Source organism: Argiope bruennichi, chromosome 6 (assembly GCF_947563725.1).
Source record: "Argiope bruennichi chromosome 6, qqArgBrue1.1, whole genome shotgun sequence".
Lineage (NCBI taxonomy): Eukaryota > Metazoa > Arthropoda > Arachnida > Araneae > Araneidae > Argiope > Argiope bruennichi.
This window is the reverse complement of record NC_079156.1, coordinates 50265123-50292596: the sequence shown is the minus strand read 5'-3', so window position 1 is coordinate 50292596 and position 27474 is coordinate 50265123. Positions and strand designations below refer to the sequence as shown.

The 27474-nt window shown below is 26.8% G+C and overlaps 1 protein-coding gene across 1 annotated transcript; it reads right to left on the bottom strand.

Annotated features, from left to right (window-relative positions):
* Positions 1-421: 421 nt before the first annotated feature.
* On the bottom strand, positions 422-23371 carry LOC129973023 (pyruvate dehydrogenase phosphatase regulatory subunit, mitochondrial-like). Its single transcript, XM_056087372.1, has 18 exons — positions 22913-23371; positions 21475-21605; positions 20226-20307; positions 18938-19019; positions 18733-18814; positions 16733-16857; positions 15704-15818; positions 15322-15474; positions 14773-14897; positions 13915-14107; positions 12996-13151; positions 12480-12628; positions 9958-10106; positions 7367-7574; positions 4500-4589; positions 3025-3204; positions 1936-2133; positions 422-756 (listed from the first exon to the last, which is right to left on the bottom strand). Exons 1-18 carry the CDS (start codon positions 23173-23175, stop codon positions 550-552), a joined length of 2688 nt encoding a protein of 895 aa, XP_055943347.1. The 5' UTR covers positions 23176-23371; the 3' UTR covers positions 422-549.
* Positions 23372-27474: the final 4103 nt, after the last annotated feature.

The following is a 27474-nucleotide window of genomic DNA, read 5'->3' as shown; positions in this document are numbered from 1 at the left end:
ATTTTAATTATTTTCCAATGATCTGATATGAGGAAACCCATGGACCATTCAATTTCTTTTCTACTATATAAATAGATGGAACATTCAGTTTTGAGAATGTGTTAGATACAACATTGAACAATTTTTTTAGTTTGGTTTAGTGATATTTAAGATTCATAAATCTGTACAGTGATCAAAATGACAAAGATGACACCTGAGCCCACACTTTACCCTTTCTCCAAATTCTGTGCCACACTAGAGACAGGATATTCATTCCAATGGATTTGACATACATTAGGACTACTTGCATGTTCAAATCTGAGATCACCTGGTCCAACCACCAAGACATTAATAAAAAAAATCAAAACAGTGTTAAAGTTAGTTAACAAGAAATTGGGGAATATAAGATATAGCAATTGAAACATGCTTTTTTTGCTTTGTTTCATAAAAACAGACCATATATTTATTTAATTTTGCTATGTACATAAATATATTACAACACATACAAATAAAATCATTTAAATCATAATAACAATTCTACAATTTGTACAAGTTTATACAGCAAAGAAATTATGTACTGAATTGAGTTGCGATATATCCATTTGAATCGATCACATATTCAAAACCAGATGATAAGTTAGGAGAATGAATATTGACTTTGGCAGGAAACTTCGTGCCACAAATATCTACTTCAAAATCACCTTTTAGAAGAAAGTCATTAGTGACGACTTGTGGTACCCCATTTTCATCTAAATTCTGAACAAATCCCACACAAACCTACAAAATTGAAAATAGTAATAAGTATATTGCAATCATTCTTGTTATAACATGTTTAATTGTTTCTGTGTTGTACTGAAGTTAGGGTCAGAAAGTCTTCAGATATTCAAATCATGTTATAGTAGAGCCATGCTATATCAAAATAATTGTGAGAAAAACTTGTAAATAATATGAAATCATAAATGTATTTAGTAGTATTTTAAACCTTTCTTAAAAACAAGAAGGTCTAATTTCACCCCATATATTTCCATGCATAAAAGGTATTCATACATTACAAAATGTCGAAATGGTTTTTATGATTTAAAACTTCAAAATGAATTATTAACCAAAAAATATGAGACCCCCCCCCCAAAAAAAAAAAAAAAAAAAAAACAGGAAGAACATTTTTTTAAATGAATAATTACCAAGCAAAATGTTTGCTCCTCAGAAAAACTCCAGTAGTTGTACCAATGAAGTTATTTACAGAGCTCATTGGACATTACTTCTAACATAACAATTGAAATGTCCAGACTCGTCTAAAATTGGCATTTCTTTGAAATCAGATATGCTTCTCATAGGTTGTTTCTGTATGGGGAATTCTACATCAAATCATAGAAGTGTATGTGAATATGCAATGAGAAGAAAATGTATCATAAACTACTTATTTCTTTTGAATTAAGAAGGGACACAGTGTGTGTCAGGCACCACATTCTTTGCTAGATTTCTAGATTTGATAAAAAAACTTCAAATGAGAAGCATAATTTCATTACCAAAATAGCCCTGACATAGCTCTCAATGATTATTTCCTTTTTCACAAATAAAGAAACACATGCACAGAACTACATTTTCTTTAGATGGTAAAGTCAAAGCAGTTCAAGAGTGGCTAAATGAATTGGGACATAATTCCTACTAAGTAGGAATTGACAACCTAATCTATTAAAGGCGTAATTGATTTGGCAATTATGTGGAAAATTGCTGTATAGTTATTCACATTCATCTTTCTGTCATTTTATGCTACATATTACTTTTTAACTTTTAATTAGTATAATGACTTATTTTCTAATCAATATACATAAAATGTAACAATTCTTCATAATATACAGCATTGTCAATTAAAATAATAGTGTGATTTAAAAACTTTAACTGTATGAGAAATATACAAGATAACTAAATTAAGCTATATTTATATTTTATTTTTACCATTTTTTTCAAAGTGAATCCATATCCACAAGTTGTAGTAAGACCAACACACTTTCCATTGACATAGATAGGTTCAGAACCCCAAGGCCAGATGTCCACATCTCTGTCATGGTCTTCCAAGACCAACTGGACATAGCGTCTCTTAATACCTTCTTGTTTCTGACGCAAGAGAGCATCTTTTCCCATGAAATCACCCTTCTGGAAAAAGAAAGTAGTAAAATATCTTTAAAAAGAAAAAAAATTATCTTGTAAAGGAATATAGAATAATAAGTATGGAAGTAATTTGTCATTATCTAATGATATCCATGGAAAGGACATTCCTTGAAATCATACAGCAAAATTTAAATATTGGAACTTACATTAGAAATGGAGCTTACCTCACTTTAAAAATAAAAATAAAGTTATTTAAAATGAAAACAGAATCCACTCATTTCTAAAATATCCTTCCCAGAAACATTATATATATATATATATATATATATATATATATATATATATATATATATATATATATATATATATATATATATAAATTTTTAAATCTAAATTGAGCTTAATTAATTTCCTAATTTTTATCTTAATTTAACCCATATTAACTTAATTTTAAAGTGTTCTCATATTTCCTGATCCAATTCCACCTTTCTTATTTAATTAATAAGCTCTGTAAAACTGTTCTAATCAGCACTTTCACATGCTCCAAATGAAGAGATAAAATTCTGTCAAGGCAAGTAAATTCTTTTAAAGGAAACTTATAGTTCCCTTTCCTAAATATACACGTATCAAAGAATCCCTATCAGAATCTTTTAGTATAAAAACAATGGGGAAAAAAATATTTTGGGCTCTCTTTCACTCTTGTGTTGCATTGTAGATTAACGTATCTCAATGCTTCTTGCTTGTGCATAAATTATGCCTCCTAAGATGGATTAAATTGGAAGTTTTAAAATTTTCAAAGTGTTTCTCTCTTTGACCATGAAACTGCTGCTTAAAAAATATGTGTTTACATTTCATCATATATATATATATATATGATGTTTTTGATAACAAAGCAAATAGAAGTAAAAATCTGACGTAAATTTTTTATTTCTTTACCCCGAAGTTGACTCGATACACTCTGCCACATTCAAATGGTGTAGTTGTGGTATCTAGATCTTGGCCCCAGAAGGCAAAGAACTTTTCAACTCTGATGGCTTTTGGTGCATAATATCCAGCATGCTGAATACCATATTTCTGTCCTTGTGCCATTAATTCATCATAAACATGAAGAGCATACTGAAAATTATAAACAAAATTATCTTCTTTTATTCTTTAAGAACAAAATGATGTATTAGTAAATACATATAAAGAACTTAGAATGTGTCAATTGTAGATATTAACTACTCACGATATTATGTGCAGTGCTACTCATGTACATTATTTCATTATTGAATCATTACTATTTTTGCTTTTTTAAAAATTCATTTTGAATAATTTAGGAACTGATTGATAAGAATTAAAATTCACTACAGATTTTAAGAAGGAAAAATTTTAATGATGAAATTTTAATAAAATAAGTCATGTCTTCAAGGTTCACATTTAACTTTATATACATTCATATAATTTTTGCTGAAATACAAAAGTGAGCAGTGCAAGGCTAATTATGCATTTTACATGAAGAATACACATTTAATATTAATATGGAGAAGAACTATCCAAGTATGAATGGTTAGAAACATAGTAATTTATGTTTTTACTTTTAAGGGAACTTATTGTGCTTAATAATAATGCCATTTCATATCTTTTATATTTTATTTTTTAAGATAAATTTCATATTTTAAAAACATACTCATATGGCAAAACAGATCTATTACGTCATTACAGAACATTTCAAATATTAATTAAAACATATAAATTCACATTTAAGTGCATTAGTGAGGTAATCTTTCTTTTATAAAAGCTAGTTTTTACATTAATAATTATAAATACAAAATTCACAAGCATTCATTGACAATATGAAAGTTGCATTAATACCAATGCTTTGATCTTTTAAAATAAAAAATACATCTAAATAATAGGTTAATATTGTTTTAGTTTTTGCTTTTGAAATATTTCTTAAGTACATGGATTTAAATACAATGTTCCATAACTTGCATATCACTGATGTAAAAGCAAATTATTGAGTATAAAAAAATCACTTTTATCAGTTTTATTCCTTCAGAAATGTATCTAAAATCTTTACAAATTAAATAAATAATAACTATCATGCACTGAAAATGTACAGTGCTTTTAATGATTTTCTGTGATTACATACTAGTTAAATTCCATACATTGTATAGATTGTATTTATATCAACAATATAATTTTTTTTACAGTAGAATTAATTGTAGCAGTATGCTTTAAGGTAATACTATTTTAGAGCATCTGTAGTATCAGATTTCAACTATAAACTTTCTAATCTCAAAAAAATGAAATATTTCATATTTTGAACATATATTATATTATTGCAGTTTCTTTCCTTTACTAAATTATTTACTAATTTTGTTTACATAATCAAAAGTGATATTTTGAAAATGATGATGCATATTTACTTCATTTGGAATATACATGACATAGCCCAATTCTCCAGTATGAGTTTGATGAAATGTTTTAATATTATTTGCAACTCCAATATTCAGTTCCTGCAAATATACAGAGGTATGATTAAGACAAATAATATTCCTACTAAATCCAACAATTTCATTAGATGATTTTTTTTATAAATTGTATAAAAAATAAATATAAATAATAAAATGACATCAATATTTTATAAATAAAATTTAAAAAAAAAATTGCTTCAAACAAATTTAGACACTTATATTTTGAATTAAGAAAAAATCAGTGCCATGATAACTACAGTTGTCAAAACAAATTTACTTCATTATACACTGCATAATTTCTGATCAAATATTTAAAAATTAAAAAATTATTAATTTAAATTACTGGAAGAATCATTAAGGTCTTATTGATCATGTAAATTTTAATCTTCTGTTCAGTATTTTAATTAAAATGTTTAAGAATTTAGAATCCAGACAAAGCACAGTCATTTAAAAGCAAATAGATTGTCACAGCTTACTCACTACAGAAGAATTCAGATTAAAACAACTGATAAAAATAAATTTTAAAAAATAAAAAATTAAATTATTAACTCAAAACTCAATCTAATTACCCACAATCTGTCACAACAGCATAACCTGAGATTTAATTTGGTATGGCATATATAAAAATCAAATAGAAAAAAAATTAGATTTTACTTAATCAAGAAAAAAAAAAATGTAATTCACTTGACAAAGAAAAAAAATTATACTCTTAAAAAGAAATGGGAGGTATAAAACAGGTAATAAGATAGATACCTCAAGTAAACACATATTCAATACAAGAGAGTTAATGAAGAATGAAAGAAAAGAAATAAAAAATATTAAATTATTACTTTGCAAAATCAGAAACATACATCATTATTATATGCATGATCTCCAATATTTTGAACACACACACACACACATATATATATATATATATATATGTAATGATATTTTAACTCTAATTTCAATTTAATCAATTTTCAAGATTTTATCTTAATTTAGCCCATAGTAACTTCATTCTAAAATATTCTCTTATTTTGTGATCCAATTCCACTGTCTCTACTTAATTAATTCAAGAGAAGCTTTGTTAAACTGCTGAATCAGCTAAAATGAACTTTCCCACACTCCACGTGAAGAGACAAAATACCGCTGATGAGGCAAATTCTTTCTTAAAAATCTCCCTGTGTTTCCCCTACCTTCTCCGCGCGTGTAACGAAAATCCCTATCGAAATCTCGTAATATATTAGCACTATGAAGAAATGTTTTCCCTATCAAAATCATAGGTTATATAAGACGAGGGATAAAAGGTCCAAGAGTTTTCCCCTCATTCCTTTTCTGTGTGCTCATCGCTTGTACATATGCCTGCTTCTTCAAAATGAAATAAAACGACATCACGAAATTAAAAGTATCTTCACTGTCTTCAAACTGCATTCTGCTTCACATAAAATAATGTTATATATATATATATATATATATATATATACTATTATTTTAGTTCTTAAGAATGAAGCACTTTTTATAGAGATAAGTTATCTCCATGCAAGTTTTCAATGGATAATAGTACTAGTGAAAAAACAAGTTGTCATTATGCTTATTGTTTTTGTATGTATATGCATGCATAAATCTTCCCTTCAGATAGTTCTATAGAGTGACTAATTCTAAACATGAAGTGTCAAAAGGGGGAAAAGATAGTTTATCAGCCTTTGGAGACATAAATATTAGCTAAAGAAAATGGCATATAGGATAGCAGATGCTGGGAAGAGAGTTGAAGACATGTTTCAGAAATTTCAAGCAATATCAGAGATTCAATTAAAACGCCAGACAGAAATATGTAAAATTCAAACTGGGGCTTGACTCTAGGGTCAAACACTAGATTGGCTCTCCCTCCCCCCATCCTCCAACCTCCCTTTGATTTTGAAATAATGTGAAGTTTAGGGATGGTATTAATTCTATTAATAGGTATAAGATGTTCTGTAGTATAATTATTACAAAGAGAAAATATTATACATGGCAAAAAATAAGGTTTTGATGGATCTTAACCTTTCAAACATTTCCAAGTCTGAAAAATACATATCTGGAATTATGTTTGTCTGTCTGTGAATATGATAATGTGGGAATGTTCTGAGCAAGATGTATGAAATTTAGTATATGGTCTTTATATCAAATTTGCATATCTCTACTCCATTCAGAGGAAGTCTATCTGTCCAGCTGCTTGAGCACAAGGTAATACTATAACAATCAAACAGAAAGAGCTAGATGGATAAAATTTAGCATGCAGATTTTGAATATAAAGTGTAAACCCGTATCAAATTTGTTCAATTGTTTGGCAAAAAAACATCCAAAGTATACATATTTGGTTTTCTGTTATTTGTGTATTAACCCTATCCTAACAATTAATCATAAAAAAAATCCTTTAAAGATAACACATTAATAGATCTTTGGAAACCTTGTTTGCCAGTGGCTACAGTTAATAATATATAAGTACTGATTCTCTTTATTATACTATGACAATTCTCATAGTTGGAACTCTAAAAATAAAAATCTGATCAAATGTAGCATTTATGGCCTTGCTCAAATTTCAGAATTTTATACAAGCTGCTTTGGGGACACCAAGAGATATTTGAGAACATTATAACACTTTTATGTGAGAAAACTTTGTCGACACCACTCCTAGTGATTTTATAATCCAGATCACAGCTATACATAACATTTGTATATAGATAAATTGATTATCTGAGAGTTTTGTATATATCTGAATACTTCAAAATAAAATAGTCATTATTTAAATATTTTTTATAATAATAATAAAAAAAAGAATTAAGAGACATTATACCAACTTTGAAAGTGAAAAATGGAAATTCTTTATAAGAAACAGAGCTGTCTGTAAGGTCAGATAAAACACTTTGTGCCAAAGGTCCCATCAAGCATATTGCTGTATACAAAGATGTGATATCCGTGACTAAAACTGGACTATCAGGTGGCAGATTCCTTTTCAACCAACTCAAGCAGCGGGTTTGTTGAATGGTTGGAGAGATAACCATGAATCTATTAGTAGAATACATATTAACCATAATGAATTTCAAATCTACGAACAAAAATTTCCATGCAGAACATTTTTTATATGAATTTCTATAATATAATCTTAATAATAATAATCTATGTAAAAGTGTTATCACAACAATTTGAAAAATTATGAATGTCATAAAATTTTACTCATTTCCTTTAATTTTTGTCTTTTTTTTCAACAAGAGAAAAGTTTTATTATTATATAACAAAACAAAAACAAAAACAAAAAAAAACCATTAAGATCTCAAAAATGTAGAAAATCCATTAGAAAATTTACTAAAACATTTAAAGATAATTTAAAGATATTTATTATTTTTGCTTACAAATACTGATTTATCGGTGAAAAGAGAAAACTTTTTTATTCACGTGATCTCTTCAGCGAAAAATAACAATCTTTCTTCTTCAGAATTTCTTCAAAAATAAAATGTTTTTCATCCAAAATGAGAATTTAGTTTAGGTTTAACAGACTAATACTACCTTCATTTTATTATGCAATATTTTCCTAAATGGAAACATTAAACCATTTAATTGCAAATTAATTTTTATGAATTCATCTGCAATAATTCAAAGTCATTTCCTATGTTTGTTATTGCAATATCTATATATTTTAAAAGACTGAAATAAGGTTTTAAAGGGATATACTTTCATTGTATTTGTGATCAAAATGAAATACTTTTGTTTAAATTAAATTTTATGATATTGTCATTAAAGTACAGTAATGAAGAAATTTGTATTATAATGTTTCATTTAATAAAAGAAGAATATTAGTCAAAATTCATGGGAAAAGCAGAAAAAAAAAAAAAAAACATAGTATAAAAATTTACAGAATTCAAACATATCATGAAGCTATACAAAAGAGTGCCTAAATTCAAAAGATGTTTTAACATATATATTATGTTACTTACATCCTAAAGGATATGCACATTTTTAATTACTAGATTTATTGGTACTAATATTGACTTTTCATGTCGATAAAGTATCACATATACTTATTTCAGGGAAGTTATCATGCCTTGAATTATAAATAAGTTTTCAACAAATAAACATGAGAGAGTCAAAAGAACACAGTCATCAATCTGACATCACTGATTAGATAGTTTTTCAATGGCATAAAAATAATTACCCTCTAAAAAACAGCTTTATAACATCAGAATTATGAAAAAAAAGTGACAATTAATAAATTTAAAAAAAAATGCTATTTACTCTTAAAATTTTTTTATTGTAGCTGGTCAAGATCATTTGATTGTATAAAAAAATAGACAAAATGGTTTTTGACCAAATATTATAAGGAACATCATTACTGAGAAACATATCAACAAAGAGAAAGTCAAGAGATGAAAACACTCACTTTTATTTACTGTTTTTATTATATATAATAAACCACAAAAGCATTCAGAACAATATATTGGGCATATAAATATGCTTCCATCTATTTTTATACATGGCATTAAAAGTACTGCTTGCCTGCAAATAAACTGGGAAAGTTACATTTGAAAGGTTTGACAACAATCTTTAGAAATTAGTGAACAAAGTTCTTAATAACATAATTTTTTCTTTCTTTTTAACCTAGAAATATTATTGAGCTTTATACCAAAAAACAGAATTTGTGGGAAATTAAGTTGCATTATATCACAGTAACGAAAATTCCAGCAGAAACATTGGTCATGGTTGAACATTTATAATGGACATGCCACAGCAATACAGCTTCAGTAATTTAAAATTGATGATTTTAATATACAATTAAAAAAATGATAAATTAAAAAAACAAACAAACTAGATGCAGATAGGAAGCATTGTTTGATGAAACAATCACCAGTGAATGATACAAGAAATGTTTGATGAAACTGAATGCAGACAGAAGGAGAAATAACCAGAAAATGGTGAAATGTATGACAATTCTTTTTAAACATAATAATGCCAACTGACATGTTGCCAGAGTAGTGAAAGAAACTTTATATTCACTTTGCTGAAATGTATTGCCCAACCCTCCCTATTTTCTAGATGTTGCTTCTTCAGACTATTATTTGGCTTCATGCAGAGAATTTCAATTCATATGCTGACATCAAAAATTCGCCTGATAACTGGATTACAATTAAACAGATTTTCTTCTGCATGAAATTCATTTGCAAACAAATGTTGCTGTTTCTAACATGGAATAATTTTATTAAATTAATATTTAATTTTTATAAAAAATGTGTCATTTTTTAATTTCAAAAGAGGTGGATTCGTATTTATATGCCACCCGATAAAAAGAATTTAATGTTATATAAAAAAAATATGAAATTTTCAGTGAAATAATTTTAAACTCTCAAACAAGACAACATTAATAATAAAAAAAAAACCCATTAATAAAGATACAAACCTATTATAATCTAATCTGGCAACACTGCAATCATTTTCATAGCCACCATACCGGTTTTGCATCCCAGTATGCACCATTTGATTTTTTGGAATATCAACATTGTTTGAACAAAGATATTGCAATAAATCCAAAGCTTCTCGACCTGGTGACTGCAATAGGGAAAAAATGTATAAATTATAAAAAAAGTACTAATAATAATAATTTATGATAAAATTTTTGATTTACTTTATAACAAAATTAAATATGATGTAACAATCCCATTTTTTTTTTCAAACAAGGGAGACAGGAGCAATATAGGAAGGAGGCACAAATATATATATTCAGTGGTACAGTTAAGAAAGAGATCCTAGATATTAGATAAATTTTTTTATATAACAAATTCTTTATTGATGATTTACAAAAAAATGTTGAAATTTAAATATCAGATGATTTCAAATACAATGGTAGCATGTCATGTGAAAACAATTATGTTTTAACATAGAATATGTTTCCTAGCATATAAAGTAGCTTTTGCTATTGTATCAAAATTCTCAAATGTTACAATTTTTTTAATAACAACAACAACAAAAAAAAAAACAGTATTTATTGTTGGTCAAGTCATAGGTGTATAAAATAGATTTAGACACAGAATTTACAAATTAAAATGTTTTAGATTATAGCATACATTTGGGAAAACATAATTAAAACTCATTTTCATACCATTAAAATGAATCTGTGCAAATTAATTAGTTACAGCAACAAAATAATAATCTTTGCCAGAAAATATTAAAAAAAATAGGCATTTCTACCAAAAATTCTTATTTCATATGCCACTTTTTCAAAATCATCAGCTGAATTGTGAAGAATATTGATCGTTTTTAAACACAGTTAAATCTCTTCTGCAAACTATTCTGATTCTCTCATACATTTTTAAAGCATTCTCAAGCATCAAATTTTGATAAGCCATGCTAATTTAATAGTTTTACATTTGTTCTGTTTATTTTGAAAATTAGAACTTCTAGATATAAGCAAGTTCTATAATGGCATTAAATTGCATAGGTTATCTATCTTCAAATAAAATACTGTCTTTCACTATTCTGCAAACTTTACTCTGATCTTTCAGGTAAACAGCAAAGAAAATAAGTAGAGTCTTTCTTCCTTAGTTTTCAACAATAGAAGAAAATTATGCAATTAAATATTTGATGAAAAGATAGAAACAATTTGAATTTTATTGCAGCAATGAAAACTTTTGCTGAAAATTATGCAAAAAATATTTTTAAAAATATAAAAATTGAGCAAGAATTTAAATGATAACTGAATTTGCAAAACTGAGAAAAAAATGTACAAATAAAAATTTTGTGCAATAGTATTTTCAAATAAACATGGAAAAATCCCAAAATTAAGCTAAAAATTAAATTTATTAACCCCCCCCCCTCCCTCAATGGTGGTTCCATCTTTCTCTTTCTAAAAATGTTTCAACAGACCAAATATGGTCAATAATTATGTTTCTGAATTTATTTTTATACAAAAGGATTCACATAATCCTACTTCCCTGAACTTCTATGAAACAAATCTCATTTTATAACAAACTTCCCAACCATAATAGATCCATCATTAATACTTTGATTTTTTTTTTTTTTTGTAACAAAACGTGACAATACATGAAGCCATGAGAATTATATAATCTCCATTTCATTTCAGCAAAGAAAGCAACTTGCAAATCACTTATCCTAAAATACCATTTGCCTTACAGATTTGCTGTATTTTGTATTGCATATCCAGCATAGAGAAGAATTTTATGCAATTTTTATGCAATGGGAATTTATAGATCAAGCAATAATATTTCCAAATAACCATATAAAACAGTTATTTGTAAAAATTCTTTACCTTAAAATGTTTTGAATGTATGCTAATGAGACAGGATTTTTTGTCACAATTTAGCATTTTCATCATATATCCATTTCAACATTTTTCCATACCATCAAAATATTTTGATAACTGTTTTAGATTTTCTCATTTCTTTTGCATTAAGCTGGTTACATATTTTTTTGCTATAACAAAAATTGGAATGAGGCACTTCTCACTTTCATTAGATAATTTGTTTTCTTCAATATAACAGAAATAACAAATAATTTAACAGAAAGCATTAGCATCAATTTGACATACTTCCAGGAATTTAATAGTATAAATCAATAAAAAAAATTTAAGCACTAAAGCTAAATTTATATAGAGATGGCTTGTTTTTATTTAATATTTTTAATAAATGTTTCATTTTTGTAATAAATATCTAAGATGCATTTTACTCACCCCCCACCTCTAAGATTTCACTTAATGATAATATCAGAAAATAATGCTTTCTTTTGATTTAAATTTATCAAAAATAAAGAAACTTTTGAATGAGTTGACAAATATTTTGCATGGTACAAATATTTAAAGCACAAGTAAAAAAAAAATTAGAAAATTGCTAATTATACTAAAATATATGTTTTAGAAAAAAAAATTTAAATAAAATAAAAATAATATATATATATATATTTAATTACCCAAACTTCCAGTTTTGTAAAAGATGAATAATCCAAAAGAGCTACTTTCCTACGACATGCCATGTATTCTGACTCTAAATCATCAAACCAGTCTGGTTTGTAGAATGTTGGAGGGTCAAGTTCTACTCCATTTTCAGTAAGCTCAGTAGCTATAAAGAAGGAAAATAAAAAATTACAATACAGAAGATATTTCACAATAATTTCAGACAAATCAATCAGCAATGTCCATTAGGTTGTTGATTGATTATAGTATAAAATACATTATGCCTTCAAGTAATGAACTTAAAGGTGTAATATATTTTATTTATTGAATGCAAGTGAATTCCATACTAATATGATAACATTTCATTAAAATATTCTATACATAGAGCTCTTTTTATTCATTTATTATAATAAAAACACATAGTTTGCATATGTCGATTTTAGCCATGGGAATTTGGCACCTGATTAAAAATCATTCCAACTATCTGGAATTTAAAAGTAAAATATATAAATAAAATTTTGAAATTCTTTTACCTTCCATATTTGTTCGGAAGTAACAGGGTCTTTCATATCCCATTGATTGGCTGAAGACAGCTCCAGCAGCTTTTAGGCGAGGATAAATGGGAGACATACGAATATTTCGACCAGTGGAAAATTCAAAATTAGGATACTTTACCTTGTAATGCAAACCTAGAAAAGGAGTACTATAATCACGGCAAGCACATATTAAGGATAATTTTTAAATATTAATAATACAGCTTTACTTTTAGATTAAATCATTTTGATTTAAAAACGATTTATATGCAACAAATTACTTAATTGAAATAAGTATCTCTATTAATTCTAGTTTCTCTTTTATTAATTTAGCATTTTCACCCCTCTCATGAGAACAGTTTTGAATTATTAATATTAAATAATCAGTTATGCTCAGATATTTCTTTTTAAAGATCATTTTTAAGTTTAAATGGTCTCAGCTATGAAATGGAAACACTATTTCATAGATTTCTTGTTCATACTCACAAACTATATCAAAATATGTGCACTGTGGTACAGTAAAAATAAAATTATAAATTTTTACAAAAAATACAATCTAATCGATTGTACAGTTGTAGAATTGTTAATTAAAAATGCAATAATGGAATTTTTGTGATCTTTAGTGGAAATGAGTATTTTGGAGTTGGTTTCCAACATAATGTACTGGCTAATGTTTCCAATATTGTAATTGCTATAAAATTCCAATACAGTATCAGCAAAAATTTTATCAAATGAACTTAATTTAATACATGATAATCTATCACAATACTAGTAACTATAATTTTTAAAGAAGATTTGCAATCTACAGACCAAAATTCTGGAAGGTTTAAAAAATAAATAAATAAAAAGAAGAGACTTTCTGTCAAATTTTGCTACATAAAAGCATGTCTTAAGATTATATCCAGAACTGCATCATTACCAGGTACTTCTACCATTCTGTCTCTTAGAAACAGGCGATTATTATGGAGCCCTAGAAATCTTCTAATATCCACATCCCACAGATTCATTTTTGGCTCTCCATTCACAATCCAGTCTGCTGTGATCTTGCCAACACCACCAGCAGCTTCCATGCCTGTGGCTTTCATACCAGTGGCTACAAAATAATTTCTCACCTAAAGTAAAAAAAAAAACAAAAAAAAACAGTAATTATTTCAATGGATTTTATCTGATAAAATTGAATATTTCATCATAGAGTATTTAAATATATGCATAGTGAATAAAGTCTATAAAATGTGTAATACATTTCTAAGACTAATTTCATTTTTCTTTGATATGCAATCATATATAGATGATTTAATTTATGAATGAATGATCAAGTAGTAAAATTCAAGTGAAAAATGATTCCAAAAAGGACCACAGTCAGAGATCATTCAAGTTAATGGTAAAATCAAATTTATGAAGATATCGTTATCTTTAGTTAAATAATCCTAATTATGATCATAATGCATTTAAAAATAAATAATATAGTAAGAAACTTATAGTTTCAAAGCACAAAGTATCATTTAAAGAAAAAATTATTAATTAGGTTGTCCCTCCCCCTTTCTGTTTATGTATGAAGACATGCTGCTTCTCTTATATAAAGATATCCGACAAAATAACACAAACAATATTAAATAAACTATTAAATTTTATAAAACCTTTAATTACTACACATTTAGATAAAATTTATAAACAATAAAATAAGGTTACTTAGGGTTATAAATATCAAAAATTAAATATTAAAGAAACACCCCAAATGAATAAAAAAAATAAAAAAAATTCAGTGAAATCGGTTTACCTCAGGTGCTTCTCCTAGAAGTAATTTACAGTCAGGACTAAAACTTTCAGGACCATTGCTCAAAGAATGAACTTCAACTTTGCCCAGGGAAGGTATCCTGAACAACATTTGTTCTAATAATGTGTCTGCAGAAAAGGTAAGAATGTTTATGAAAATAAGGCAGTAATTTAAGAACACAAAAATTTTATTTTCAAATAACAGAATGTTATTTGAAGAAAAACAAGCAGCTCTAAACCTAAAGCATAATGATCTTTAAATTCAAAAGTTCATTCAATTTCAAGGCTAAATAAATGTACAAACAAAAATTCACAATGTTATTTTTGAATGTTTTTGAAATTAATAATGATGTACATGCTGAATAACAATGCTATTTACAGATTTTATTATTATTACACAGTCAGACATCTATTAATCGAAAAATTAGCTTATGAATGAAATAATAGATCATCTATTTTAGTTTATAAGTAAATATAACTCACAAAACAGAAAACTCTTTCCAAATATATGAAATATGTTTTTTCTATAAATATGAAACAATAATTTACTTACGAAACTGATCCCAATCTTCTGGGAGAGGTTTGAAAGTCTTTAATGTTTCCATTTCTTTCAAATCAAAAGGTTTAGAAGTAGGTTCAAAACCACCGGCAAAATAGCCACCATTTTTTTCTCGTATATAAAAATATCCATCGTAATCTCGAATAACTGAAATACATTCAAGTTTTCAGAATGTCAAATTAAAATCAAATACAAGACAGAACTTATTTTTACTGTAGTACAATCTAATTGCAGTTTTACATCAACTATTAAAAAGTTCTATTTTTAAAAAATTTCATTTCAATTATAATTTTACACCCACAATTTGTTCAGATAACTATATAAACATGCATTTATATATTAAAGGATAGATATGAAGCAAAGAAATATTAAATACCAGGCATCATTGGATCAATATCTTCTACAGGCATAGTTTGAAGATAATGATGTTCGCAAGGATACAAAGGCACTTTGACTCTAGGATGACTCATCTGACCAATATGATTTGCCCACTGAAATGGAAACATTTCAGTATATCAAAAATAAGCAATAAATGTAAAGCAAGGAACAATTAATGTTTATACTTTCTTTCTTGAAAGTGTCATTTTAGTGACACATTAAAAATTGAGACTAATTATTTTATATATATATATAGAGAGAAACAATTATTCATTTCATATATAGCTTATATATGACAACAAACCAACTTGACCAACAAAACAGAAATAACTTGGAGTTGTATTTTATATATTAAATTTTAATAGCAACAATTTTGAAAAAATGATTACATGGTATAAAACTGCACTAACACTGGTACTGCAGGCTTTTAAACAAATATAACTCTAATTTCTATATTGGTGAAGTAAGGTCAAGGAATAATTTTTCTTTACCAATACATCAAAAACATACAAAATCATAAAATTTCCCATTCTTAATTTATTTCCAGAGTGAAAAAAATCAGCATGAGGCTGAAATGCAATGTCAATGACAATTAAAATATAATGATGCAAATAAATTACATTATTAGCCTAAAAACATTACCAAAAAATTTTAAGTGTTGCTAATTTAATTGCTTATAAATTTTGGTGAGAAATATTGTAACAAAAAAAGCTTATTGTTAATAAAGTTGTTTTAATACAATTCTAATTGCTTATTATAAATATGCACATGAAATCTGAAAAATATGCAAGAAATGCTAATTTCAATTAAGAGCAAATATGAAAAATTATTTCATCAATCCATTTACTAACAAAATTACTTTATCAGTTGTCATTTCAAGTTTTACTGAACACTTGGATCATTTACGAATGACTGCAGTAGATCAAAAACTAACCATAAAATGAAAAACATAACATCAAATAACATTTGATTTCTAATAACTTAAAAAGAAGGCAGATGTTACAAAAATAAATTATGGGATTCTTACATGTCCTGCACTGTTTACAAAATATTCACAATTTATCAACCCTTTATTAGTTCCAACAGCCTTGACTTGATGCTTGTCATCAGTAATTATTTTTTGCACAGAACAGTCTTCCACAATTGTAACTCCTACAAAAAAACAAAAAAAAGCATAAAATTCATTCAAAAGATAAAAATAAATAGCATACCATTCATAATTGTATTTTATATTATAGGTTAGAGAGAGGTAAAAAAAAAAAAAAAAAAAAAAAAAAAATTCTATTTTTCAGAATTTTTATTATAAAGTACTTAGGATTTTAAAAGTAAAAAACCAAATTATTAAAAACTTCAAAAGAAAATAAAATCCAGATTATTAACAAATACTAATTGACTATTTATTGTTCCAAGGCAAAATTAATTCTTTCATAATGGTATAACATGCTTTTATTCCTATCTGGCAATTTCTGCAACTGATTATCTTCAACGGCAATTCTATTTGATAATGAAGAAAAGATATACAGTGTATACTAATGTGTGGTCAATTTCAAATAATATAATGCTAACATTTTTAAAAAAAACAATAACTAATATATTAGACCTTCAGTTTCAATTCAATACTGAAATTAATACAACATAAAATGAAATCATGTTTAAAATGCTTAATTTCAATTCTTTTCAGAAACCTAAATGATGGGTGTATTACAACACTCAGATACTATTTGTTTGCTCATACCTTTATATATATTATCAACACAAATTATCACTGGCTATAAAAGCTATAATAATAAAATAAAATAAATCCATTTATTTGTTCAAAAAAAGAATATAACTAACATCTTACATATTAAATTAAATTTAAAGTTTTAAACCAAGCTAGAAAATAAAAAAAGAGACCAATTATGTTTATTATATTTTATAAAAAGAGAATTTTTAACTGAATTAAATAAATAAATTAATTAAATCAAGTTGTTCAAATTTAAAAGTTGAGTTATATGATATCAAATTACTGAATAAATTTAGCATAAATTAAACTAATAACAGTTTGGGTTTGACAGTTATTTTACACAAAATATAACTTATGTAATCATTAGAAGCATGCTAGATTGATCTGGATTATTATAAAGAAAAACACTGCAATAAATTATATGTGTAGATAATTTTTTAAATTTCATATTATTAATACAAAAAAGAAATAAAATTGATTGATGGCCTAAATCATAAGTAAAATTAAACTAAGTGTTTAGAATTAATTTCTCCATATATTAGAAATCTTTTCAAAATCAAATAAAAATAAACTATACAAAAATGTTATAATAAAAATAGTACATAAAAATGATTAACTTAAAGGTATTCTACAAAATAAAGTAATATTTTTTCTGAGAGAAGCAAAAGGATTTTTTATGATTCCAATTTATTCAAAACAAGGAACCTTTGGCAACTAATTAGTTTGTCAGGAATATTGGTTGTGTTTAATACCAATAACATCTCTTATGGTAACTTTATGTACAATATTCTCTCAGACATTATTTTAAGCATCAAATTGAGATGAAAGTTATGGAAATCTGTTTCATTCAAAGAACTTGACACTTCCATGTCATGATTACACAAAATTTAAATTTATCCAATAATAATAATAAATGGAGGAAATGATCATCAAGAGGAAGACATCTTCAAAAGAAAGATTTTATAATAGTTAAAAAAAAAAAAAAAGAGTCTCAAAATTCCAGTTTATTATTAATGAGAAATTTAAATGAATAAATTAAGAATTTGAAAAAGTGGTTCATACCATGATGCAAAGAGAGAGAGAGAGAAAGAAAAACAAAATGTTAAATGGAGTGAAGTATGTGCCATTGAAGAGTAGATACAAATGCACATGGCACATAAAATGTATGTTCTGAAGAAACTAAGAAAGAACTGGAAGACTGCTATAGAGACATACTTCAAAACAAAAGTAAATACTACATTTTACAAATAAAAAAAAAAGAATCAGTCAAAAGATATTTAAATTGTTAACTTTTACCTTACCAAGGCGAGCAGCTTCAGATGCAAGAGTCAATGTAGTATCCAGTGGATCCCCAACACCATCACCTGGTATCCACAAAGCGCCCTTTCAGAAATACCAAAATGAATAAAAATTATCAATACAGCACAGCAATATCTTTAATAGCAGGAAAAAAATTACTATGTTAAGTATGATCACTAAATAATGAATAAATATGTTTATAATTACCTTCAACATTTCAGTGCTAATAATTGGGCACCGTTCTTTTGCAGCATCAGGACTTAAAAGATAGCAGTCAACATTTCTGGCACTAAAGTAAAAATAAAAATGTTTCAAACTTTGTCAAATAAAACATCTTTTAAGTTTAATACAGAAAAGCATATGAAATCTGATTATGTCAATCTGTATTATCTACCAAATGAAAAAATTGCCCAAATCATGATGGTGAAATTTACAATGGATGATCAGATCAAAATCATAATTTTTAAAAAAATGTAATTATATAAAACTGTCTATAAATCAATAATTCCTTCATCCTGGGGTACATCCCCCCTTTATATTAATATAAGATCTTATTACATTTATTTATATATATCAGTAATTATATAAAGCTCCTGCTTGGCTTCAATGGTGTGTAAATTTTTTTAATAATCAACTCTTTCAAGGTTGTATGATATAATTCATTTTATTTTTAATAAAAAAAAGTTCTTAAAAAATTCAGAGAATAAAAATAATCTAAGCAGCTAATGATGACAGGGTGAATGAATATTAAATATTTTTGTAGGAATTTACACGAGGCCTGAGTAAATACTTAAGAATTGGGTGTCTTACATACAAATAAAAAAGATTTATGAAGAGTAATCATTTTTTATATGTCCATGATAAATGTTTCTCATTGAGAACTGGTTTGAATTTTAAACATAGACCATTTAGCTTTTTAAAAGAAATGTTTTTGATTGCAAACACTCCACACTGGGTTCAACTTAATGGTGATTCTTTCAAAAAGCGTTGAATCAACTAAATGCATCATATAAAATAAATTTACAATTTATGTTGTTTGCCTTGATGAAATTTCTGTCCTTTTGGGATACTTCCCCTGCAAAAGAATGGTGTTAAAATGCACTTCTTAAGTATTTTACATGATTTGAATTAACTGAAAGATAAATACTAATTCTTAATATTCATTAATATATTTCTTTATAAAAATAAATATCTAGTCATTTAACATCACATATATAGTGGATCCAAAGATCATGCATTTAATTATAAAAATATTCTTGAAACCTTCACAAATGCATAAACATGCTAACTTTTCAATTTTGATATTCATTCTCATATCTTTGTGTAGTGCATTCTATATTACTCTAGGCTACACCTTCATATCCCAACATTGATTAATTATTTTTTCTAATGTGATACAACATGATTATTAAGGCAGATTTTTTAAGACAGACAGAGACATAATTTTTTTCTAACTAATATCAATAGCATCTTTTTTTAGTTCTTTTATACTCACATAGCAGATGCAGCAATATGACGAAAATATGTCATGCGATCAGGTGTCCTTGCAAGGGAAAGGCTACCACATTCTTTAAAACCTGACATAAAAGTAAAAAGATAAAAATAAAATTAATAATAAATCATTATTCATAAGGATATTTTAAAATATTCTGTGTACAATGTCAAAACTTAAATCATGCACAATTTTATTTAAAATTTTTTTTTACAATTTAGGAAATGGGGAAAAACGTTTTGTGAAAGGGCAGGATTTTGATCAAATTTAGATTAATTATTTATTATCTAAATATTTGTATAGCAATCTTGAATCTTATAAAAATAGAGAAAGTTTCTAAATCATAATATAATCTTAAATGCTTGTTTCTAACAAACAGGGAAAATCCTTGTTTAAAAAAAAAAGAAGCAAACTCAAAAAATAATACAGATTACATAATTTAAATATTGTTTAATTAATTCTTCATTAATTCTGAAAACAAACTTTTATAGAGTTCAAAAGTATATTCAAAGAAACTTTTGTAGAGTTATTAACCTTTTCTTAGTCTACTAATATATACCATCAAAAAATTAAATTTAAATAGGATATTTTCAATTGTTAATTGCAACTCTTATGAAACATGCCCAACAGTACAGAGATCTTCAAAATTTCATACTGCTTTATTCTATGGAATTGCTTAAAAATTTAAAATAATATAATCTCACATCAAAAAAAAAAATTACTATGCTGTCAAATAACAATTTAAAATTTTTTCAACTTTTATTAATCAATAATTTCTTTACATTTTTATTTACTTTTCCACTTCTTGGATTGTTTCAAATTATCAAAAAGAAAACAGGGTCTAGAAATTTTTTTCCACTGGTAATAAAGGGGAAAAAAAAACCTTTAATAAACAAAAGATTAAAACTCATTATTATTAATAATAATAAATAAAATAATTTCATTAATAAAAAAAATATTTGTAATTTAACTGCATAAAAATAATATTGGAAAAACAATTTTATTAATAAAAAGATTTAAAAAAAATACAAATAGGATATAAACAACAGTAATTTTTTAATTCTTTATTTTTTAAATTTTAAATTGCGATGTATGGAAGAGACAAAATAATACACAATGTTGTTTCTTTGCTTTATTCGATACTTTATGTTTCTCAGAAATTTTTTTTAAAAAAAGTGCAACTCTCAGTAAAAGAAATAAATCATGAGAAAAAGGAAACAGTTAAAAAAATATAAATAAGAATGCAGCAAACCTGTGCGTAGTCCTTCCTGAGCTAATGATTTATATAATTCTATGCTATACTGGCACATTTTTGTCTCAATTGCTGTAGGTTTTATTTGCCCCAAGAGACCAGCTCCAAATTTTGATGTTCCTCCTCCAAGCCTAAAATATTTCATTTATGTCAATAGAATTTTGATAAGTCACATAACAAAAGTATTCTAAATATCAAAAAATTATTAATATAAAAGATGGTATAAAAATGAATATTTAATGGATTATGATGACATTTGGCTGAATAAAAAGAATAAAAATATTTATTTAAATTATAATCTATAAATGTATGTAAATTAGATATTTTAACTTTTATAATTGGAAACAGAATGCAGTCTTTGAATATAATCTTTTGTATGATTTTTGAAAGTTGAATGGGTATAAGATTAAACTTTTTACGTAAAGATTTAGAAGATTCCAACTTATGATTATTTTGGAATGTCTAAATAAAGTGGATATGAAGTTGTACATATCATAACATAATGTAAAATTACACAAAGAGTGCATCAAACTGGTAGCAGGGAATTATATGATTTAAAAATAAAGAATACTTTTAATTTGGAATGTTATAGATAAAAAATGATAGGTGTTTAGATATTTGAAAGACCTTTATCAGAATAAGTTTCATTAAATGGGTATAATAAAGAAAATGTTCTAATAATGTTGACAAAAACAAATAGAATTTTTTCAATGCCTATATGCTTGAAACTATATGTTTAACATTTTTGAAGAGACCTATAGAGTTTACTGGAAACTGACAATTGACTCAAGATAATACATATATCTATAAATTATACATATACAAGATTATAAAGAATTTTACTACATTAGTTCTTGAAATTTGATCATTTAGGTTTATTCCTATCAAACAAAGAAACAGAAATTATAATATTTCTCAATTTTGAAATCTTCTGAATTTCAAAATTTAATTTGAAATCTCCCAAACAAACAAAACATATATATAGCTTACATTTTTCCAAGTGAGAAATATAAATTGTTTGTAGTTTATTATAGCCTCTAAATAATAAAGAAATTTATATGGAAACAAAATTATATTCACTGCATTTTAAAATAAATAAACATATTTACAAAGACATAATGTGCATTAATCAAAACATGGAAAGCTTCAATTATCCCAATAGATTATTTTATGAAATGCAAATTATTACACCTAAACATACTTTGTATCCAAATACAGCAAATAAAAATCTTTTATTTTCAGTCAAATGTAGTATCTTGTTTTTACTTATTATTACTTTTTTTTTCTAATACATGCTCACACTGTTCGAGAAATACATACCACTAACTATTGAAAAATACATTTTTACTAAATACCTACCATATAGTTTCAGCAAAGATAATACAAATATGAAAACACACACAAAAGAATAATGAAAAATATTTCAAATAGTACATACCAACTTTGCTCAAGTAAAACTACATCTTTCCAACCAAAATCGCGAACCAAGTGATAAGCAACAGAACATCCAACAACTCCACCACCACATATCACAACTTGAGATTGTTGAGGAATTTCTAAGGTACAAAATTCATTCACCTTAACGCCTGGCCAGGAACTTTTAGATTTCGTAATGCATTTCAAACCAATATTTTCTCGCAAAATATCCTTATATCTGTTTAGAGCATGTTTATATACTTTGGGTGAAGAAAAATTCCTCATGATTTACAGAAAAATAATGTATATGAATTAACACCAGAAAATAAGAACAAATATATGCATAAGTCAGTTTTAATTATGCAACTATCTGATATACATATTTTATATATTAAAGACCTGACTACATTCTCAGACCTTTCATCACAGTAAGTTTCGAATTCTTCGGATTGCGAAGAAAATGTTCTAAAAATGTAAACAAAAACAGAACATTTTTAGGCAGTCACAGTTAGATTGTCTTGTGGAAAGGATTAAAAATAATAAAGGGAAATATTCAGGCCAAAGCAAAAGTAAATATTTTTTATATCCAATTTATTAGTGAAAATTTCTATCCATCTTTCAATATATATTTTTTCAAAATTTTTTCCATCGTTTGAAGCCTTGAAACACAGGTGTTTCACAGTCGCGTATAAGTTCAATATCAGACGTTATTTTAAAACATGAGTAACTTTGTATTCATATGACAGAAATCAAATAATTCGACCTAATTTTATTTGGAATCCATTACCCACTTACAATAATGAAGAAAGAATGGTTTTATATGAAATATTCTGCTACTATTTCCATGTGACTTAGCGCTGCGTCAACATAGCGATAGACAAAGTGCGTGAGGATTCTTTACAGTTTTCTTGAACTCAATTCCAATTTTTTAACCATTGAGAATGCTTTAATTTTATTTTTTAATTTAGTTATATTAACGTCCCGTTTTAAAGCAACACTAGGGCTATTTGGGGAAGGACCTCGTAATTTTGAACCACGGTCAGATGTTGAGGACGACACCTGAGCTGGCACTCCCCTCTCCACACCAGCGAGAGGACGTTTGGCCTCGACGGAGGACCCACTAGCACGACGGTTTTTAGGAGGAATCGGGTCACGAACCTGACACCATCCGGTTACGAAGCCGAGACCTTACCACCAGGTCACCGCGGCCCCGAGTAGTAAATTCGGAGAAACTTTTCAAGTAAAATGAGTGGCTGAAGACGAGGTGTTGTTGAGGATCACGTGATCTTCTACTGCTGCCAGGGATTGCCAATGTGTAAAAAGGGTTTTAATTAAATTTCAATTAGAGGCGAAGTTAAAAGCTCTCTCGAAAGTAAATCGTTATACGTGGATCAGTTTTTAATCACGTTTTTAGTTATCTGTGCCACATAGAAAGAAAATTATATGTTAATATGCACAACAATAATACAATAAATTCTATATAATCCAATAACAAAAGAGATGGATTCCAGTATTTTTGAGAAGCAAATGAAATAGACGCCATATGGGAAAAGTGTTATAATTAAGTGATGATCTTACGTTTAACGTGCACCAGACCCGATGATGGTCCTTCGGTGGAATCGGGCATCGAACCTGAAACCCCCCTGTTCCGAAGCCGAGACCTTACCATCAGGCCACCGTAGCCCCACTGAGATTGTTATTGATGGAGAAACTGGTACATAAAAAAAGTGAAATTTAAGCACTGAATATACGTTAATTGGCTGATATCTCATTATTTATGACCATAAAAAGACAGTTTCTATTCATACATATGTTTTAAGATATAATCCAGCAATCATTTCATAATGATTTTTATTTAAAATTTATTTCATAACTGGTTGCCTTTGGTGACAAACTTGTCCACTGGGATATTAGCTGTGCAATTATTTAAAACTTTATTCACTTTCACTTCTCGATAAATCTAAAAAAATATAAATTTATAAATGTAAACTTTTAAAACTACATGACTGTGTATCTATGTGATGAAAATATAGCACAGTATAAGAAATTAAAAAAAAAAATGGAACGAATGAAAGAAAATTTTATAACATAAGCAAAAGAAAAAAATTTATACTTTATTAAATATGTCCATTAAAAAATAAAAGCACTATATTACAAGACAAAATTAAACCGTTTAATATAAATATCAAACAAAATTAAATAATTGTAAGAAGTGTTATTTAAACAGTAAATTACTACGCTTGCATATTAAAAGGTACATATAATACAAAATAAAAATGGACGTGGGAATTTCACTTTTGAATTAACGACACTTCTTTTTTCATAAATTTGATATTAGTAAAATCTCCCGATTAAATAATTTCATAACTCAAAGAAATGCGTATGTATAACAATAAAATTTTTCTCACAAGTTAGTATATAAAATTAATTTTGAAGAATTTATTAAATTAAAGAAAAATTGTGGACACAAAAACATTTATATAACTAAAAATCTGATTTAAAAAAATATTTGCTGATTTAAAATAATTTTTGAGAAGGAATAAATAAAGGATAAGTTTTTGAAATAAATAAAGGAAAAATAAAAAAGTTTGATTTTTAATTAATTTGTATTTTATTTCAGCATTAGACTTTTAAAAGTTGTTATTCACAGGCTTTCTCTTATATTGTAGAGCGAACAAACAAGCATTCTTCTTTGAGTACAGAAATAGTTACTGAATTTTAAAGATAAATAAAGGTAATATATTATTGAATTAAATAAACCGTCTTTGGCAACCAGCTGGTTTGCTCTGGATATTGGTCATGTTTAGTTTCGTTTGCATCACTTATGCCTTAATTGATGCTTCCGATTTTTTTTAAAGCTTTAAGCACCATATTTTGATTGATATTAAAGCTGTGTTATTTGAATAGTCTAACGTCTGTTTACTATAAGCATATTGAGTATTATGACATCATAGTGCGGTTAACACCTCAAGTATCTGAGCAATACATTGAATTGAATTTACAGTAGTGTAACTTCACTTACAGATCTCTCTTGTAAACGGGGAATATAATAAGCATAAGCTTTCTTCCTCAGTCATAATAAATATCATTCTTTAAATTATTTTTCTGAACATTATGCCGGGGCCGCGGTGGCCTGGTGGTAAATTCCCGGCTTGTGAGCTGTAAGGTTTCAAGTTCGTGACCCAATTCCACCAAATAACCGTCGTGTAAGGGGGTCTGTTGCACGCTAAATCCGTCAGACTGAGCGTCCTCCCGCTGGTGTGGCGCAGTGTGGAGAGAGGGTGCCAGCTCAGGTGTCGTCCTCGTCATCTGACCGCGGTTCAAAATGACGAGGTCCGTCCCAAAATAGCCCCAGCGTTGCTTCACAACGGGACGTTAATATAACTAAACTAAAGTAAAACAAACCAAACTGAACATTATGCCACGCAATTTTTTTGGTAAAGACTTATTGGAATATAATCAGAGATTTTCTTATACATAAAATATTCTTTAAAAATTATTTCCTGCAATACTTTTTCAGTACAGTAGTAAAGAGCGAATGGCATTTATGTCTAAGCAACATTAGTAAATCTATCTGTAAAAAAACTAAGACATTTAAATCTTTAAAATTTTTATTTTGAAAGCTTAGAGGTCTAACGGCAAGGGGTAAAAATTTTACTGTATATATCATATTTCAAAAGTGTGGTTAACACCTACGTAAATGTTGATAAGTTTTATTTTCTGAATATTATCCTTTGGCAAAAGGAGATATCAGGTTTTGAAATTACGGCCTACGTATAAATATAACAATTATTTTGGCCATTCTTTTAAAACAATTATTTTCTCATTTTAAAATAGTGATAATGAATCGTAAAATTTATGAATTAAGAGCAGGGAATAAATTTTTATTTCCAACAACGTCTTCACTAATATTCTGAAAAGTTATGTTCTGCATATAAAAGTAGTAAGTTTTATAGTGCATATAAGCTTTGACTTTCCTTATAATATTTGTTTTACCCTCACTTTTACACTCTCATATAGAAAGTATTATAAACATCAAAAAATTCGAATTCAAAATTTTGATGAATTTTACCATATTAGATCTTGAATCCGATAAACGCATTTTTTGAATTATTTTTGTCTTATCATTTGTTTGTGAACACGAAAATTTAAAATGGCATTGAGCTAAATGGATGGAATTTAGTATATAGATTTTACACCACATGCGCAGATTTATATTAAATTTTATATGAAATCCGTTCAGAAGACTATCCATCCGACTGTTCGAGTATATTTATATAGACAGTAAAGGGAATACGATAGCTGAAAAACGTAAAGAGCTAGATTTATAAAATTTGGTACACAGATTTAACATCTAAAATGTAGATCTGTAGAAGAATTGTTCTTTTTCCGATCTGTATTTTCTCATGCATGCAAAAACAATGGCTTAAATAAATGAAATTTAGCATGTGATCTTGTGATTACAATTGTAGTTCTATATCAAATTCTGTCTTCAATCGGTCTAAAAAAGTATGCTCAAAATACTTATTTGTTTTGCGGATACTTTGTATAATCGTATGATGGGGATTTATCGTCAACGATTAC

Coding starts and splice junctions, on each gene's coding strand:
- LOC129973023 (XM_056087372.1), bottom strand. CDS start 23,175: ATGAGGAATTTTTCTTCACCCAAAGTATATAAACATGCTCTAAACAGA. Junction 14,898..15,321: donor AGAAGATTGGGATCAGTTTC/GTAAGTAAATTA, acceptor CCTTTTCTGCAG/ACACATTATTAGAACAAATG. Junction 2,134..3,024: donor TGTATCGAGTCAACTTCGGG/GTAAAGAAATAA, acceptor TTCTTTTTCCAG/AAGGGTGATTTCATGGGAAA.